We start from the raw sequence: 20650 nt of genomic DNA on the forward strand, positions 1-20650 counted from the left end.
GAGGCCCAAGCAACATTGCGCACTGGCTCAGCTCTGGCCAGCGGCAGGTGCCTTTTGGAGCCAGCTGGAGCTGGCTCTGATGTGACATTGATTGAGTAGCTGCTGGGCTCTGCTCACAGAGGTGTTCCCTACAGCGCCCTACTACCAAACCCTTGCCATGTAAACCCAATACAACAGCATATATTGTTTTCTATTAAAAACTTGTGCGTTTATGAGTATGGGAAAGTGCATAGAGAATAATGGAGGAAAGCAAACCTGTCAAATACTCTAAGTTAAAACATATCCTGTTTAACATGTACATTAATTTTCTTCATATTGTTTAGTTATTACTTTGGTTCCACTAAGTATGCACTGAATGCGTTGATATGCATTCAAAAAAATTCATTTATATTTACAAAGCAGAGAACTGTCAAAATTGTATCTCAGGAAGAGCTAATTTTGTCACAAGACATACTCTTTTCTAGCATCTGCTTACAGATGGAAACATTTCAGCAATAGCTTTTGCCAAAACCATCCTCATCAAGCTTCTGAATAATCAATTTAAAAAATATATTTTTGTTGAAACACAGTAGAATTTATGTTCAAGCCACCTGGTCAAAAGGTCAGAAAGATATTATGTTATTGTGGAGATCTTCCCACTGTTAACTGTCATGTGACACCCTAGGCAGTATAATATGAAATCTTGATTTAAAAATTTTTAGACAGGTATATAAGCAGTTATTTTAGGTTTTAATTAATGTATTTTAACAGCATTTTATAATTGTGTGTTTATAAAAAGTACTTGAGAAACTTTGTCATAATGTCTCTAATATAAAATTTGAGTGTAGATTAATAGAATGACCTCTTGACAGAAAAAGTATGAACAGGAAAGCAATTTAGTCAAGAACAAACAGCTTTTTTTCTTTTTTCTTTTTTCTTTTTTTTTTTTCTGGTGTTTTTAATCCTGAACACCTTTCCTAGTAGTAGTATAGATTAAAATTACATTCTACGTTTTGGAAAGATTGTATTCTTAGTGTGAAATTCCTCCTTTCTCCAATTGTACTGTGCTATGAAGTAAGAATATCACTTTCTCAGAAGTGGGTGATTAAACTTAAAAGATTTCAGCAGTATAAAAATTGACAGGCTCTTATCTAACTAGAGGTGTCTTTGGGTATTACCTAAGGAAGTTCTTATTACAGCAGAGAAGCATTGTATTTCGGGATTTTTGAGAAAATGGTATACAGAATGAGCTTTCAGGATGAAATTATAGGAAAATTGTATTATTGACATGTAAAATAATAATAACAATAAAAAAAGGTAAGCAAATTTTTCAGCTTAAGCTTGAAAAAAAATGTGAAAGAGTATAAAGTTTGTTTGGATCATAGTGTCATAGTAAAGTCCTGAAAACCATGTCCTTAAATACAGAATATATGAGAAATCAACTAACCCTTGGTACAACATTATAAAGAGCATCCAGGTTAATGAGACAGGTAGTAGGAAACTGTGAGACATACATATATACTCGTTTCTGCACATCTAAAAATATACATGTATATATATAAATGAAACTGTAATTGCTGTCTTAAAGGAAGATTTTCACATAACAGAAATATGAGATTTGTTGACTTGATAGTCAAAGAATCACAGAATGGGTGAGATTGGAAGGGACCTCTGAAGATCATCTAGTCCAACCCCAACTTGAGCGAGTGTCAGTGGATGCTCATTTAAAATTGCACTTACAGTTAGGAGTGAAGTCCTGTATTAAAGTCCTGTATAATAATACCAGTTTAGGTAAATAAATTCACTGTAACAATAAATGAGTTTCTGAATGCTGAAAATCACTAAGTAGAGAAAACATGCTATTCAAATTTAATTGCATGATGAGGATGGTTATAACATACATAATAGACTAGGAAACATGAGAATACATAATAAAGAGAAGCTTATCTTACTTTGATAAGAACTGGGTGACGTATTACTGAGATGAGAATTCAAACTTCTAAATGTCAGCAACATTTGGATTTATTTCTTGTTGAAACTTTTAGAAAACTCAAGAGCTGCATCTCACTTGACTTGGTCACACACAAAAAAAAAAAAAAAGAAAGAAAAAAAAGCAGAATGCACTTAGATATGTGGGATATTTTTATTTTAAAGGAACTACAAAACAAACAAACAAACAAAAACACTTCACTGCTTTAAAAAAAAATAAAAACATTAGAAAAGGTGCAGTTAAAAGATGGAAGTGTTTGATAGTGTTGAAGCTATTTCTTAAAGACAAATATACAGAAGGCTGAACAAATATATACTTAGTCCAAAAAAAAGTCAATGGGAAGCTTAAAAGCTCATCAGAATGTATCCGAACACAGATAAATAGCAAAGCAGAGACTATTGTAAACAAAAGAAAATCTTTCAGAAGATGTAAGTTGCATCAAAGTAAAGAATGCTTAGAAAAGTATGTTATAGCAAATTATATGTGAAATGAGAAGAATATATTTTTTTCTACTCAATAAGGGCAGTCAGATGACTAATGCATAACAGGAGCCTTTGAAGAACAATGTTGTAACAAAAAGGCTAAATGAATTAATTGCATCATTGTTTACTACAAGACAATGGGGATGAGTCAGAGGAAGTGTTTCAAATTGAAATTTCAGTTGAAGAGGTATAGAAATCAATATAAGAAAGAGTAATTAGCTGTCAGGACCATACAGTAGGCACCCTGAAGTTCTATAGGAACTTGAATATGAAATTTGCCAAAATTTTAATTAGGGTATGTAATATATTTTGCCAAACAGTGGGTGATAGAAAATGATACAAAAGGCTTTGTCCATTACTTAGAATTATTGTTACTTCTGCCTGGTTTCTAAACTATCAAAATGAGGCAGAAGCTAGAAAAAAATAATGAAAGAAATTATTAGAAAATAGATAAATAAACATATTTGGGACAAAGTAGTACAGTACTGCACTACATGTTTTGTCTCCAAGTTCTGTTGGAGGATTCTTACTGTGCATAAGAGCAAGTTTGTGAGCCATTTGATAACCGTATACACCAGTATGTGGATTGCCCAAGAACTTAAAGCATTTTACTCCTCTGAAGGCCTTAAACAAATTAAATTGTCATGTGGTAAGATAATTGATATTTGTTAAAATACAGGGATGAGAAGGATATAAATTGAGAGAGCAAGAAGCTCAAAAAAACTTGATTTTCCTGTCAATGTGAATGCAATATGAATTTAACTTTTAGTTTGTCATCATCTATTGCGGGATGGTATTTCAGCATCTATTTGCATCTAGTATCAATCAAACTATAAGGAGTAATGTAGCTTTTCAAAGCTTGTTTTATCTAGATTGGTACTAGTGATAAATATGACAAAAGGAGTAAACCATTTTTTGAACAATACTCAGTACAAAGAAATAATAATGTAAGATGTAAATTTAGTTAATTCAAGTGCAGGAGGCAAAAGAACAATTTTTTTTACTGGATTAGTTGTGGAGCTGGGACAAATTGTGTGTACAGGCACTTGTGTGTGCATACATGTATGCAACTAAAGAAAATCATTGAATTATAGAATGGCTCAGGTTGGAAGGGACATTAAAGATCACCTAACTCCAACCCCCTGCCATAGACAAGGATGACACTACATCAGGTTGGCCAAGGTCCCATCCAGCCTGGCATAGAACACCTCCAGGGATGAGGCATCCACAGCTTCTCTACCTCACTACCCTTACAGCAAAGAATATCCTCCTAATGTCTAGTCTAAATCTATTGTCTTCAGTTTAAGACCATTCCCCCTTGTCCTATCATTATCCACCTGAATAAAGAGTCCCTCTCCATCCTTTTTATTAGACCCCTTTAAGTATTGAAAAGCCACAATGAGGTCTCCCCAGAGCCATCTGTTTAGGCTGAACATCTCCAGCTCTCTCAGCCTTTCTTCACAGGAGAGTTGTTCCAGCCCTCTGAAAATCTTTGTGGCCCTCCTCTGGACTTGCTCTAACAGCTCCCCCTCCTTCTTGTGCTGGGAGCCCCAGACCTGGATGCAGCACTCCAGGAAGGGCCTCATGAGGACAGAGTAGATGACCACCAGTGAAGACCGAGGCAAAGAAGTACCTCTGCCTTTTCCCCATCTGTCATTACCAGTTCTCCGTCTTCATTTGTCAGAGGCGCTACACACAAAAACAAATTCAATGTGTTTTTTAGAGCTTGCCTTGGAGATCGGAGCAACAGATGTAAATAGTGCTCTGAAGCAGTAGCTATGCTAAAGATTCAAAAAAAAATGCATGACAGGAAGGAGCTTTTGACTAAAAGAAAATGCATATGCAAGGAATGCTGGTTACCATGCAAATAAAAAAAAAATAGTAAAATGATAAAATCTGTGGGTTTTTGGTTTTTTAAATAAAGCTTGACATGCACACCAATGCTATCAAAAGATGGTATTGCTCATGTTATGGGATCTGTGGACAGTGTTGCAACAGAAGATTAATGAGCTATTTGTTTCCAAACAAATAGTTTAATCTACACACAACGGGACAAGCTGCACACCAGCTTGCAGACTGGTATGTTGTCTGAAATGCTCTTAAAGCATTGTAAAAGGAAAAAAAATCATAGAATATATGTGGACAGAACTTGGAGTTTATCGTTATCAGATTATTACAGAAGTAATTGTAAATATAAGTAAATAGCTATAAAAGATACAATTTTTAATAACGCCATTGCAAAGAATGTCTCATCTCAGGAAAATCATCATCATCACTAAGTGGAGATTACTGTTGAATAAACTGTGAATGAAAGAGGATGAATTTTTCATCTAACATATTTTTGTTAGGTGACGTGGAAGATTCAGAAAAGAAGCATTGACTAAAGCACTGACTAAAAGTAGTTGCATGGTTTGTACTTAGCTTAGTCAAGTTAAATTTCAGGGGTCTCAGTGATTAATTTTCTGCTGAACTTATTGAGGTGTTCCTTTGTGAAATATAATCTTCCTACAGAAGGGAAAACATTTTTCCTCCCTGGGGTCTACAAAATTTCAGCCCACAAAAATTACTTTGTTCATTTTTGCTTGGAAAAAAAAAATTAGGCAGGCCACACGTGACTTCAGAAGACAAAGCTGCAGTGGTATGTCCTTAATCTAGTATGACCCAATAAATCTGTTTACTTGGACATGAAGGAAGTGATATAATCTTATGTACTATTGTACAATGAGTAGGATTTTTTTTACCCTCCTGTTAACTGTAAGTTTTTAAACAGAAAAAGTGAAAATACATTTTTAAAGACCTGGAAAACATGTGTGGAAAAATGTGCATTCTAATATGCATGTAAAAATAAAAATATAAAAAATGCAACTCAGTTTAAGGACTACTGCAAAGTTTATTGAGAATATATATTTTGCTGCATGCTTTTTTATTTCTAATTATGTGCCTTCTCTGATTTCAAAAGCAACAAGCAAAAATGTTTTTACTTTTATTTCCTCTGATACAGAGAGGGAAAGTTTTATATTAGTAAGATCTGTATCTATTAAACCTGCCTCAGAGAGTGAGTCACCAAGTGAATCTGAAACCTGTACTAAGGTACTGTGTTGAGAAATTAAAAAAAAATATATGGATACAAGTTAGTTGGGTATGTCCTTATTTGTTATTTGATGAGGGACAGAGAAATCTTTGCAAAAGAAGTATAATATTAATTTTCTAAAAGTACTTTATTTCCCTAAGAAAATAAATAAATAAATAAATAAAAAGAATAAATCTGCATCATTTTACTTCATACTTAATACAAAAATATCATCCCTTAACAGCGGAGAGTCTTGGGAACTGTTTTGAGGAAGTTATGGATTTATACAGGGAGTTTTTAATATATAACATATATGTATTCAGTTGTTTGTTTGTTTGTTTTTTAAGTAACGAAGGATATAAGTGCTAGACTGCTTGCCGTCTTTGTAGCACTTAGTCTATTTCAGGTCTACCTTTGCAGTTTCCAACAAATGCAAGAGAAAACTGTTTGACTCCAAATTACTCATTTACATGCTTCAAGTGGCAAGCGAAAGTAAGGCTTTCAGTGTGTAACTAATATGAAGTTTAAACACTCCTATTTCTTCAAAAGTTTAATAGCTACTTTTATTGAAAAGAACTTGCTTGTGATTTAAACTATGTGTTTAAGAATCATTAACTTTACAAGTTACAGGGAATTGTATCCAACTGAAAGAGGCAAAAGAATGGTACATGCGAAGGGGACATTTTCTATGGAGAAGTGAATATAAAATATTTATTTATATGCATGTAGGATCAATAAATTTGTTGTAATACAAAATGTTTTATACCTGTTTTTACTTTTTTTTTTTTTTTTTAAGGTAGAAGCTGTAAGAAGTTCAATGATTCAAGTTGAAAAATGGTTATTGATATTTGTAAAATAATGTTACATATACTATGGTTCCATTCTTAATGAGTGAAATTGATCAGGGCTTCATTTTTAAGTCATGCTTAGTAGACTGTATCACTTAACTTCTCAAGAGTAAATATGAAGTAGTTCATTTTGACTCTGCAAGACAAATTGGTAAAAGTTTCTTGACATGTTTCTCACTAGGAAGAAAAGAAAAAGATAAAGGACCTGCCTACAATATTTTCAATTGTCCAAATAACTACAGGGTACTTAGGAAAACAGGTGAAAATTATAACTTCTTAATTAAATCAGAGGGCAGAAGACAAATTTGTCAAATATATCGTTAACATGCTTCATTTGTATGTGCAGACTAAATGCATTCTGTGAAGTATTTTTTCAACAAGTCGAAAATTCATGACAAATAACTGACTCAGTATTTTATAAAGATAATGATAGTATGGCACAATATTATAGATGAGAGTATTGTTGGTGTAGAAGAGAAAGACCACCTCAACTACTTAGAGGATAGCTTCTCTAACTTCTTGACAGCTGTTTTATATTGTAAAACAAGTCAACAAGGAAGGAAATTTAAATTATTGAAACCATCAGTGATTTAGTGAGGCAGTTCAGACTTTACATACATGAAATTCTCTATTTTACTTTGTTTCTTATGGAAGAACAAACTTTGATATGTTTTCTTACCAAGGCAGAACAGAAGGTGAAGGAGGAAATGAATATTTTTTCTATTCGTGTTTATTGTGTTGTAAAAGCTACCTAGATTATTTTGATTAGCTCTTAGGAGGTGGGTTCTTCCAAAAGGTTAGCCATCTAATCTAGTCAGCTGAACAAGAAACAGGCACCTGCAGCAAATTATTGTGCAGGTGTAGCTAAGATTTGGAGAATGGTATTTAATGCCTACAAGTACTCAACTTGATGCACTCCTTATTTAAGAATTGTAGGTGACTGTCTTATAGTAGGTATATAAGTGAACTTTGGTTTTCATAGATTCTTATGATTGGATCATTCAGTAAATATGATCTGAGTTTGTTTATTAGCTTGGCTTTTGTTTATGAGGTTCTCTGAAGTAGAGAACCTCATAGCAACTAGAAAGCAACTAGAGTCAAATGAAGTAACAGTTTCTGTATTAGGGACTTCTGTTATGTTTGTTTACTTATGAGGCTTTCTGGGACAGCCTCTAAAGTATTCTTTTAGGAGGATGTGGAGCATAGGCCTAGAAATGCGGTTCATTTTGGATATTGAAATATTTTACATACAGTAGTATAAAAATCACACAAAATGACACAAATTAATGCTTATGGAGGTTTAAACTAAACTTAAACCTTTTGCCGAAGTGGTAAATCATGTGGGGCTGCATCTCTTCAGAGTATTTGAAGTGCTGTTTTCCAAGGGTGGCAATTTTTTAGTAAAGTGCATACAGATATGAGTATTTTGCTGCATAACTAGTTCAACTTTATTCTAGCTTTGAAACTGTAGTACTACTTTTGAAGCCCTTTCATGGTTGGACTGAATCCCATGGGAGGAGGAGGGATATACCTTTTTTCATGAAAATGTGTTTACTAAATATTCTGAAAAGTAGTGGCATAATCATAAAAAAGCTTATTAAAATAAATCTTCAGTGACATAAAAGTTCTTTTTTTTTTAAAAAAAAAAAAAGCTAAACAACAGTTAAAAAGTAATAATTAAAATGTGCCAAGAAAGAGAAAGCAAATAAATTGTAAATGACTATTCCAAATAATAATATATTAACATAATAAATGAGCATTTGTACCTGGTAAGTCCAGATGATAACATATACAAGACTGCTACTATAACTACAACTAAAACAACTGCAGCCTTACTCAAAAGGGAAAGATAAAGTCCATATATTCAGTTTAAGCAGTTAATTGAAAAAATAAATTTTAAAAAATCACTATGATCAGTCTTTTGAGATGCTCATAAATTGGCTTGAATTCTGACCAAGTGAGTAATTGTTCATTATGTGTACTCCTTCCCTGTTCAAGGAAGTGGCAACTAGATTAGGCTGCTCTAGGTGTTTCCAGTCAGGTTTTGAGTATCTCCAAGGAAGAGATGCTTCACAGCCTGTTTGTACAAACTGCTCTACTGTACAACCACCCTTACTGCCAGCCTTCTTACTTATGCTTAAATGAAATTTCAAGTATTTCAGTTTGCTCCTGTTGCCTCTTACCCCTTTACTAGATACTACTGAGAAATCTCTGATTCCCTCTTTACTTCCTGCCCATTAAGTATTTATACACATGAATAAAATGTCCCTGAGCCTTCTCCTCTCAAAGTTAAACTGTCCCATATCTCAGCTTCTCTTCATGTGTCAGAGGCATTGATCACTTCATCACGTTTATGGCTCTTTGTCGAACTCTCTCCAGAATGTCCATTTTCTTCTGGTTTTTATGTGTTTTGAAAGAATAGATGAAAGAATAGAATTATAGTTAAGTATGAGTTGATTTTCAGATCACAAAATATTAAATTACCATTCCTAGGATTAGGTTATTCTGAAGGTTGGGTTCTAAAGGAAAATTAAGATTTTCTTCTTAAACTTTATAATTTACATTTAAAATTCATCATGGACATAATGATTCTAGTTGAACAAATTATTTGAAAGACTACCATAGTTGTACTTGGAAGTGTTTTACTCAGGTGCTTTCTCCCCTTGATTATAAAATAGGAAGCAATTGAGGTGAGGTGCTAAACTGGGCTGTAAAATCTGCTGTGGTGATTTTTTTTTCTTTCTTTTTATTTAATAATTTCTGATAGATTAAAAGACAGAGATGTGTGATGTTAATTTGTTAAGGCACATAGAAATGGATTTCTGATGAGACCTGAGTTGTATTTTGTGTACAGCACATATGTTTTTAGATTATGCTTTCAGGAAAGGGAATGTAATAATCTTTTAAATTTTATTGTGTTTTAATTTTATTGCATTCTTTTCTCATATCCCATAAAAAGATGTTGGTAGGTGCATTGTTATGTCTGATCACTGTTCTACCGAGTGGACTTGGAAGTTCCACTGACTTGACTTTTAATCCTATAAGTTTGTAAGGATTCATCTGGTCATATAACTTCATGAGCTTTTTCACTTATTTTCATTAAGTTTATGTGTTATAGCACAAAAACTGCCACTATATACTGATTTTCCGTCTCTTTTCAGTGGTACATGATAAGCATTGTACACATCTATAATCGCTGGAGAAACAGTGAAATACGATGTTACGTGAATGGTCAGCTGGTATCCTATGGTGACATGGCCTGGCATGTTAACACAAATGATGTAAGATTTTATTTTTTTCCTTTCTTATAGCTTCACAGTACATCAAACTGTTCACCTCATTTTAAAGTAAATGAAAAAAGAAAGAAAACTACAGTATTTTCTCTAGATCTTTGCAAATTTTCTTTCTTTCTTTCTTTCTTTTTTTTTTTTAAGCTTTAAAATCCTTAGTTATGTGTTTCATAAAATTTAATATTGCTGTGGTTTCTTTGTGTATTTTTTTTTTCCTTTTCCTTTAGATTATAATGGATTTTGGGCTCTATTTTGCAAAGTTGTTTTAAGGAAATCTGTGGAGCTTTTGTTAGAGAGACAGTTATAGTTAATTTTTTTAATGTATAATATTGTTAGAGGACAGTGATAACAATGGATTCATATTTCACTTTTTCCATAGAAAGTTATGGTGGAGATTTGAGATATGTAGATTAAGGAAAACCCTTAAGAAAAACTGATTCATTCAGCCTAATGAATATGTATGCTGCAAAGTATTTTTGTATCTGCCAATAATTTTTGTATTATGTTAAATTCTGTTTTATTCAAGAAGAGACATCTGTTAATGATTACAAGATTTCTGTGATATTTTTGTTGATTGAACATTAGATTTTAAGTATATACTTTTTTTTTAATTGCAGTAGAACTGAATAGTCTGGACCATAGTCAGAGTCCCATTGTTTTAAGCACAATACATATATATATATAAAAATATTGTGAGAGATAATTTCTTCTATGAAGAACTTACCATTTTAAAGCAATGAGACAAACAGAGATTAAGGAGAAAAAAAAAGTTAAAGCTGGAAAACAGAAGCACGGAGAAGCGTAAGAAAATTTATGGCATTAAACAAAGTCTGATGTTTTACATCTATATCCCAGTAGCAAGCATATTTTGCCTCTTTCATTGTTTGACTTGGATTAGTTCATAGGCAGTTGACTACTATTAAAAATGCTGTGCTTAATTATTAATTAATGTCCTTAATTATTAAGGATTTAGTATTTAATCAATGTTGTTAGCAAGTACAAATTAAGTACTACAAAGTTGCAATTTTGTATTTTGAATTTTATTGGCTTGGATGACCAATAGGGAGACTATGGAGACTACCAATAAAAAGATACTGAGACACGCAGAGTTGCGTAGAACAAGTGAATACAGTGTTGTTGTGTCTGCTTGTACCACAGGCAGAAATGAGTAATTTTTACCTAGAAAAGATTGCATGTATACCTGTAAATACAACTAAATGTTAATTGGACAGAGGTCAAGTTATGTTAACAGTACATTCTTACAGGAAATGTATCAGATTTAGTATTTTTGGATTATAAATTATTTTAATTAAATCTATCTATGCTTTAAATAAAAAACAGTCCACTTTCTTCTATGATGGAACGAATGAGACTGTACAGCTAATGATGAAGAAAACACTAAATATAATAAAGATAAAACTTTTCAGATGCTCACTGTGTCAAAGTTACCACTGGATAAAACTCATTTGGATTATATACTTTTCAGATTAATTTAATATATTTGCCTTATTGAGTTTAAAGTTAAGGGACTGACTGAGTTACATTTTCTCTCAAGCATAGATTTTATCTTGGAAAAGACTGTGAATTGATTTATTCCCCTCCAATAGAGCTCACATTACAGTTTTTTTATATTTTAGTGTCATTTTTCATTATGTGACATTTACCTCTTGTATCCAATACTTTAGTCTACAGTTTTCATACGTGCAGACATTGAAGATGTCTCGGTTAACTCCATCTTCATTAATGCTATTTAATAAAATATAAAAGCTATAAAAAGTTTATTGTGTTAGTTGTGTGTCACATAACTCAATGTTTTTATTCCAAGGACTAATTATAGTTAGAGATTATGACAAAAAAGATTAAATTAAATGCATGAAAACACATAACACAAATAATTGAATGTGTACAATTACTAGCTGCTCAGTACATTAAACAGTTGATTATAAGAGATCAAATAGCATTTAGAGATGGATGTTACATTGGAAGAGTTGATTATTATGGATTTTAGATTAGGAATTTTCCCCCAGTTATGGGAAGACATCAGAGAAAGCATAAAACTGTTCAAGATGTAGAATTAGGGGGTTAACAAAGTCTTTTGGAAGATTTTTTGCTCAGATACTAAATTGAAGACAAATTTGATGATGTCATAGAATCATAGAATATCCTGAGTTGGAAAGGACCCTTAGGGATCCTTGACTCCTGGCTCCACACAGGACCACCCAAAAATCAAACCATATATCTGAGAGCACTGTCCAAATGCTTCCAGAACTCCAGCAGGCTTCCTAATGCAGATTACAGTAGTTTAATTTGTCTCAAAAAGTGAGGCCCATTCCTTGTTTTCATTAAATAAAGTACACGTGGCAAGGAAACTAAGAGAACTTTGCCAAAGATCATTATGCTGTCGATGAAGTCCTCTTGTGCTGCATCTTGTTTCCTAATTTCTCAGATCTTTATTCTGGATGGTTAAGTTCTAAATTTCATTTGATCTAAAAGCCTTCTTTCTTCGAAGCACCAGAAGAACTTAACCTAATTCTTGCAAAATAAATTTAACTTGGGAAGAAAAAAAAAAAAAAAAAAAAAAAAAAAAAACAAAGCCACACTTCAAATACGAAATAATAGGAAATGGACAGATAGAGAACTGCAGAAGGTCTTTGTGCATATAGAAGGATAGATGTGAGAAGAAAGAACAGAAAATAGTGACTTCTCTGATTGTGGAAGAAGTCAGAAGGGGAGTTTAAGTTCAAATCACATCACTGTAAGATGTGGTCATAGAACTGTGCCCCAGTTGCAAACTAGAAAAAAAAACGTGTTTTTCTGCCACAAGTGTTTAGCTATTTTAGCACAACAGTGAAAGAATAGTGTATTTTGCCATTCTAAATTTCTCTATTGTATGTTAAATGGTTAATAAAAAAGAAATTCTAATAGCCAGTCATAACAGCAGTGTAATACCAACCCATAAAATAATACATGTTAAGATACTCAAAATGAAATTGATCACTACAAAAATTTCTTAATTACGGTCTCCATTTATTTTTAGCTCCAGTAGTTGTACATGATAGTATTTCATTATATAGTTTGTGTAACTAAAGCTCATTATCATTGCCTCTTTCTGATATAGAGCTATGACAAATGTTTTCTTGGCTCTTCGGAGACTGCTGATGCTAATCGAGTATTCTGTGGCCAGCTTGGAGCAGTGTATGTATTCACAGAAGCACTCAACCCAGCACAGATTTTTGCAATACATCAGTTAGGACCTGGTTATAAGGTAATAATGGATCTTAAAAAACATTGTTTTGTAAAACTGAAAATAACTGATAGATAATACTTGATAGATATAGTTGGAAGCTATATGTAAATGTAGATATTCCTCTTGGGGTCATATAGAGCTGTGTGATTTGTTTTCAGAAGAAGATAAGGATTTTGTCAAGTTTCCTAACTGTTCTTAATTTCTACCAGCTTTTTGAAAGATGCAAGTAATTGCTTTAAAAAATAGCTGAAACATGATTATATGTGATTTTTATAAATTTGGGTCATAATCAAATTAGAGCAATTTTGTGTTTGAGTACTAAATAAATGGCTGGGGAAAAACTTTCTTCCTCTCTCCTGTTTTGTGTTTAAGAACTGAGTTAAAGTAGACTAACATTGAACAAAGCATAATAAGCCAATTCTGTTCAAATACACAGTTTTAAAGAGTTCTGCTGAAGTAAAAGTTGAGCTTTTCATATATGCTTTGCCAGAGAAATTTAGGGGGGACAGTATGGACAAATTCATGGTGCACACATAAACTTTGATCAATGATATGTATGAACAATGTTAGTTATTTCTTGAAATGGCTGTGTACAGTATTATTTTATCAAGAAAAACAAAGTAAATGTTTTGCAGAAGTGTGTGGAAACCGTTTGCCCAGCAGAGAAGACTTGAAAATGAATGATTGGCCCTAACCTATATTAAGAGTATGGAATTTCTATCATCAATTACTCCCAAATTTTGTTTTTGTTGATTTTTGAAATTTGCAGTATCATCTGGAATACTTGCAGATTCTTAGTATATATCATATATTTTTAAAATAAAGACTTTTAAAAAGGGGCAAATACAGATCATTTAGATTCTATGAACATTAATTTGCTTTGCTGAAAATGACTTTGCTGTAAGTCATTTGATGACAGCTAGCATCTAAATGACAGTGACAACTGAAAATATATTTTGTGGTATATATGTGGTGTGAATAGCCGAATATATGTCAAAGGTACTTGGAGTAGAGGAAGTCTGTTGCATGTGTTTGATGGTTAAAACCTGCTGTAAAACCTAAAATGTTCAGTTAGTCAAGAAGTGTATCACACGTGCAAACAAGGGGTACTTTATTTCAATCTTAATACTGTATTTTGTTCAAACAAAGATTTCTGCAAATGTGTTTTTTTGGTCATACAAAAGAAAATAATGTGACCTTATAGTGCTTAATAATAAATGTATAAATCTTTATGAATTTATTAAATTCCCAGATTTGCAGGAGCATAGTGTAGTTATATGAAATAGGAATAATGGTTTCATTTGTTTCAAGTGAAAAATAATATGTAATAATATCGAGTGTTGAAGGGTTTCGTAAGGCATATGTGTTTTCATGCTAAACAATATTTCTAGTAGTTACTGCACAATCATTATTACATTTATTGATTATTAGGCTTCTGTTAAACTAAATTTCTTCACACCTATAGCTTATTACTGATTTTTATTAAATGTCAATTAGATTAATTTAATACTTCAGGGATGTTTCTCCTTGGTATATCATGATTTTAGGTTTAGACAGTGTTCCCAGCACAGCTAACGCCTCTTTCCTCTGTAAAGTGTTTTCATTCTTTCTCTAAGTATCTGAAAAAATAGCTTTTACCAATAATGGTTAAACACTAATTAATGCCTATTTCTCATTTGTAGAAGCCTCTGAGATTTTAACTTTAGTTAACATATTTAGCTATTGTTTTACAATATAATCTATATAATATTGCAGTATTCATTCATTTTGTCTATGATGTTCACATGCAGTCAGCTACAGCATCTACTATAATTACTTCTCACTTCTGAACAACCTTAAGTGCTTCTTACCATTTTAGCTTTAGCTTCAGTTGCATTCAGCGTTGGATACTGCAGATGAGTTGGACTATGATCTTCTCTTGTTTCCTGTGTATTATTATTGTTATGCTTTTATTGGAAAATTTGATGTAGAATGTGTGTAGTGACATTAAAATTTATGCTGCAGAAATAAAATTCCTGTTATTATAAAGATAATCCTGCAACAAAAGGAAATAATGCTTAACTTTTTCCAGTGAGTTGAGGCAATTTCTTTTCTAATATTAATAAATACAAAACTGGTAATTGTGAGTTTTCAATTTTGTATTGCTAAATTACCTGCTATGATTCTAGTATAAGCCTATGTCTTAATAGCCTTATGCCATGCTTCTATTTACATAGGTATTTTCAGCTGCTTATCTGGTTGCCCAAAAGCTTAGGTTTCTATCTTGACAATTTCTATTAGTTATCGTAGGTTTAAAATTTGCAGAAATGTTTATGATCTCTGAATAAATTCTTATACTATTTGTAGTCTAGCAATAAATTCTGATACCACTTGTAATCTGACACCATGTCTACCACTTATGTAGAATGTGCAAGCAAAAGTGCAACAAATTCCAAAACTTCCTGCAAGTAGGTTGTTTGCATCTGCTATGGAATTCTGTATACTGTATGAATATACTGTGTGAATATAGTATATATGCACTAAGATATTGTTTGTGCTAGATGAATGAATTTAGGCTTATCAGTTCAGTTCAAGGGTAGGCATTTAAAGGTTGATTAAAAGTCATCTGCTATGTCCCAGGTGACAAAAATGCAGCGTGAGATGGCAGTAGTTCTCCTAAAAGTCTTCATGGTATTTTTTGACTTCCTAAGTGGAAAATATACATATGGGATATATAAAAAATCCAAATTTGTAGTTTTTTCCATGTTAAAAAAATAATTATATTCTGACTGAAAGCTTCATCCTTTGTTGTCAAAACTAATTTAGACTATTCTCATTATAGTAATCACAGGGCATCATACAAGTTCTCCACGTATCCAGTTTGTAGCTAGAATAGACAAATATCACTCTCCTTCCTATGAAGTTTGGAAAACACTTCATATTGATTCTCTAATGCTGGTTACACTAAGTAGATATTAAATGTACACAAATTCACATGTATTATGTATTTCTGAACATTGTTTACTATACTTTGATAACCAGATAAAAAATAATGGCTAAAAATTATCTCAGGAGTTCCAGTGAGTGTTTTAGAGAAGGTGCTTGAGGTTGTGGCAGAGAAAATCAAAGGTGTGGGTTTCTTGTAAATCATGTATGTATCACATAGGATCTCATATAAAATCATATATATATCAATCCTATATTGAATAATTGATAAAGAAGCTAATTTATGATGATAAGGTATAAAGGAATAAATATATGTATTTGCCATTCAACATCTTAAAACTAAGGCTCTTTGTGGTCTTTATGCCCTCACACTGGTTGTATGAGATCTCAAACTTTCATTCCTCCCATGACCAGTAATTAACCATTTTCTACTTGACCTTATACACTTGATTGCCTCTGCTGTCCTCCTGTGGATGCATTTTCCCAAGTCCCCAGTACAGAATGAGTATGCTAAATTTATATTCTTTTTTGTGTAAGCTAATGTTAATAACAAAGGAGTATTGTGTCTAATTAGTAGTTTCTTTTTCCACCATACCATAATAATGTGAATAGAACAATAGCATTTCCAATTTAAGATCATTCTTGCTCAACTTGGATGGCTGTAATTCTTTTTTCAGACAACTTTTGAAATCAGTGAAATGACTGAACTATTTCTGTCTCTGCAATAAGTGTACAAAGATATATCTGTATAGTTAAATATGCTCTCTGGGGAGAAATGCATCATCACCTTCATCAGGACAAGTCTCTAACCTGTAGTAGTGATTTCCTGATAAGTGAGATTTAGACAGCCATATGAACTGAGAGCCAGCTCTCAAGCTGTAAGCGTAAGATTTAGTCTGCCTATTTCTGCTTCAGTGAGCAGTGTGGCAAGATAAGGGAACCCGTTTATAAATTAAAGCATTCGATGCTGAAGGCTGAATGTCCACAGTGTGTGTATCAGGGCTGGGGGGAATTGTTGCTTCAGATTGGTTAAAGTCTGATACTTTGGACTGAATGACTGTCAGCAGTCAGTCAACATTTCTAGTTCAGTTTCTTCCAAAAGGAAGTCTCTTTGGTGCTGAACAGGTTTTTAATATGCACAAAGCAGTAAGTGGGGATCACTGGGAGTTTCCTTACCAAATATACTGACTGACAGATCTGCTCCAAGGGTTCTCAATCAGCTGCAGTCAGATGCCCAGTTTATTCAGTCTACATCTTTCTTATGACAAATTGATGCTTGTCACAAGAGCTCATATTGTCAGTCACTTGAGCAGTCACCCTTTCCCATCATTTGGCCATAAACAAGAAAATTTATTCAGGATTTCCATCAGCCTTGAGAACTCTGCAAAAGCTGCATAGGTTTTATGGGTTTACATAACTGGCAGAAACCTGTACTATTTTTTGAAAGAGCAGCTGATAGCCTATAAATTGCCTATTTTAATTCTTCCACCTTGGATAACAACAACCCTAGTGATTACATTTTTTTACAGTTTCATGATGTATTTTCTTACTGTGTTGGGGGCAGGAGCAAGAGAGAAATTTGTTAGGACAAAATGGATGAAAACAACTATATAGATGGCTATATTCAGTAAAAATAAGCAAAATAATTCATATTTATCCTCAGCAGTAAATCATTTTAAGATGAGTAAAGATTTTAGAAACATAAATTGAATTTCATATTACAATGATGAAATGGTGATAATTTCTAATGTATTTACTTGTATCATCAAAGTACTGTGTGTTACTACTAGTTGTCTCTTTGCCACTGTCAAATGTAAAAGTAGGTGTGTGCCAAGTAAATCTGACAACGCTTTGCAGAAAGGAAGATATCTATCTTCTTGTGCTTGATTGATTTGTCAGTGTTGCCAGAAAAAATAGTTTTAGATCAGATATGGTTCATGGTATGTTTAAGGATAACAGAGATTTTCATTCTTTTTAAGCTTAAGAATCTTTAGTTTGAAAAGTGGGTTTTAGAATTTGTTTTATTTTTAATTTAAGTATCTCATTTATATATAATCTGGATTGTTAATGAAGCCTGAGATTTATGCTGTTTTAAAATAACTGTTACCTTAAACAAAATTGATTCAAAATTCTATTTACTTTATAAAGCTTCTTGTTTGTTTTTTTTTTTTTTTTTCAGAGCACATTTAAATTTAAATCTGAGAGTGACATTCATCTGGCTGAGCACCATAAACAAGTGCTCTATGATGGGAAACTTGCAAGTAGCATTGCATTTACTTATAATGCAAAGGCTACTGATGCCCAGCTATGCCTTGAATCCTCACCAAAGGAAAATCCTTCAATTTTTGTACACTCCCCACATGCTCTTATGCTTCAGGTTTGTGTATTTTATTTTACTTTCAATAATTGTAATTTTTAGTTGACCAAATGAGAATACAAAAGCTATAATTTAACCGATTATTGTTTCTGATTATTAATATTATTAGCAAATGCAAATTTTACAGCTACTAGGTACACATTAAAACTTTTCCTTTCATTGAGATTATTGTTTTTGTCCTTTAAATCATGTATTTGCCTTTTTTTTTTTTCTATGTTCTATGCATCTCCATATCAATGCTACCATGGCTGTTGTTCCCAGCATAATCTTTGTATGCTAGTTTTCTGGAGAGGAAAAACATAACAAAAGTACTTGCATCCTTTGGATTTTCTCTGTTGAATACTTCATGTATATACTAAATTCATGTTCTGTGATAACTGTTAGCTCATCATCATTTGGATGACAATATAATTTCTGTGCTATTGTACGAGGATACTGTAATTTTATATTTTGGTTCTTAATAACACCTATCATGTGAACTGTCTTTTGCTAATTTTTTTCATTAAGAAATATATACTTCAGACCATAAGCCAGAATTTGGCATGATCCTAAAGTTTTTCTATTTGTTTGCCTTTAAGTATAATGAGTATAGCTGAAACATGAGTAATGAAATTAAGTTAAAAACATGTCTTGTTTAGTTTGTACTCCATTCAATGGTAAAGTGTTCCCAAGTTATATTTGTAACTATCCTTTAAAACCGAGATTAGTGGATTTTTTTTCCTTCTATTTATTTATTTATTTTTTTATTAATTTAGGATGTGAAAGCTATCGTAACCCACTCCATTCACAGTGCAATTCATTCCATTGGAGGAATTCAAGTTCTTTTTCCTCTCTTTGCCCAACTAGACAATCGACAGCTGCATGACAGTCAGGTGGAAACAACAGTTTGGTAAGCTTCTTTCAAGCAAGATAAACATTGAATGCAGCTAAGAATATTTCAGTTTCTGCTGTGGGAATAGTTTTTGTTTGTTTCTCTTTTTGTAAATTACGTGATGTATTTTACTTTTGTTTCTTTAAAAATATGTATTATTTTTGAAAAAGTAATTTACTGTAGAGTTGTGCAAATTGTAATAACCTGAGGAAATTCCAGGCAAAATTGGACATAAGTGATTGGATTAAATAGTGAATTCAAATCACATTAGATTTTTTAAGGATAGTTTTGTGATAATTTTGCAACTTCTGAAATAAATCAATGTGTTTTTGCTTGACAATGCAATGTTGTTTACTTCTCAAAGTCTGTGACATTTAAATCCATACTTAATCACATTCCAAGCAAGGGAAAGACACCACCATATTAACATGTTGTCAGAAAGTCACACATCTATGCTCAGCTATGTTTTGGCCACAGTACAATTGCAACAGTAACTGGGGGAGACAGTAACTGGGGGAGACTTTAAAGAGGCTTTTAAACAGAGGCATATTAAACCTCTGTTCTGTTGACGCAGACCTAACCTTCAGTTACTGAGCACACGTGGAAGTTGGATAAATGCTTCAGTGCATAACATGCAACGTACTGCTTAGAAATCTGTCTGTACCCTTGCTGACTTGTGTAAAGCTAGCTCAGAGGTAGTTATTTTTGTAAGGATCTTGCTTACCATTTAAGATCTCATGCTGTATCTCATGCTGACAGTGAACTTATTCTAATGCAACACAAAATGTCTAGAATTGTTAGAGCAAAGTGTGTGGCCTAATTCTCTGGAGGTAGGATAGGGGTTTGAAGGGACCTTAAAGATCACCTAATTCCACCCGCCCTGCCATGGTCATAGACATCTCCCAGTAGACCACGTTGCTCAAAGCCCCATCCAACCTGTCCTTGAACACCTCTAGGGATGGGGCATCCACAGATTCTCTGGGCAACCTGTTCCAGGGCCTCACCACCCTCAGAGTAAATAATTACTTCCTAATGTCTGATCTAAATCTACCCTCTTTTAGTTTAAAGACTAAAATATCCCCTTGTCATATCACCACAGTACTTGATAAAGAGTCCCTCTCCAGTCTTCTTGTAGGCCCCCTTTAGGTACTGGAAGACCACTGAAAAGTTTCCTTGGAGCTTTCTCTTCTGTAGGCAGAACAATGCCAACTCTCTCAGCCTGTCTTCGTAGGAGAGGTGCTCCAGACCTCTGAACATACTCATGGACCTCTTCTGGACTTGCTTTAATACGACTATGCCCTTCTTATACTGGGGGCCCCAGACCTGAACACACTACTCCAACTGGGGCCTCACAGGGGCAGAATAGAGGGAGATGGTTACCTCCATCAAGCAGAAAGTCATGCTTTGACTTTCTGGCCTGCAAGTGTAGATTGCCAACTCATGTTGAGCTTCTCATCAACCAACATCCCCAAGACCTTCTCCTCAGGGCTGTTCTCAATCCATTCTCCTCCCAGCCTCTATTTGTGCTCAGGATTGCCCCAACCCAGCTGCAGCACCTTGCACTTGGCCTT

At 33.2% G+C, this 20650-nt stretch overlaps 1 protein-coding gene across 14 annotated transcripts in view; it reads left to right on the top strand.

The window, feature by feature from the left end:
• NBEA (neurobeachin) overlaps positions 1-20650 on the top strand; it is a 509325-nt gene that overhangs the window by 111105 nt on the left and 377570 nt on the right. For all 14 annotated transcript variants that reach the window (XM_068673009.1, XM_068672960.1, XM_068672963.1 and 11 more), the window contains exons 7-10: positions 9531-9650; positions 12778-12924; positions 18011-18208; positions 18964-19097. In XM_068673009.1, coding sequence (XP_068529110.1) covers positions 9531-9650; positions 12778-12924; positions 18011-18208; positions 18964-19097 — 599 coding nt within the window. The remainder of the gene's footprint in view (positions 1-9530; positions 9651-12777; positions 12925-18010; positions 18209-18963; positions 19098-20650) is intronic.

The sequence above is a fragment of the Anas acuta genome, chromosome 1, assembly GCF_963932015.1.
Source record: "Anas acuta chromosome 1, bAnaAcu1.1, whole genome shotgun sequence".
Classification (NCBI taxonomy): Eukaryota; Metazoa; Chordata; class Aves; order Anseriformes; family Anatidae; genus Anas; species Anas acuta.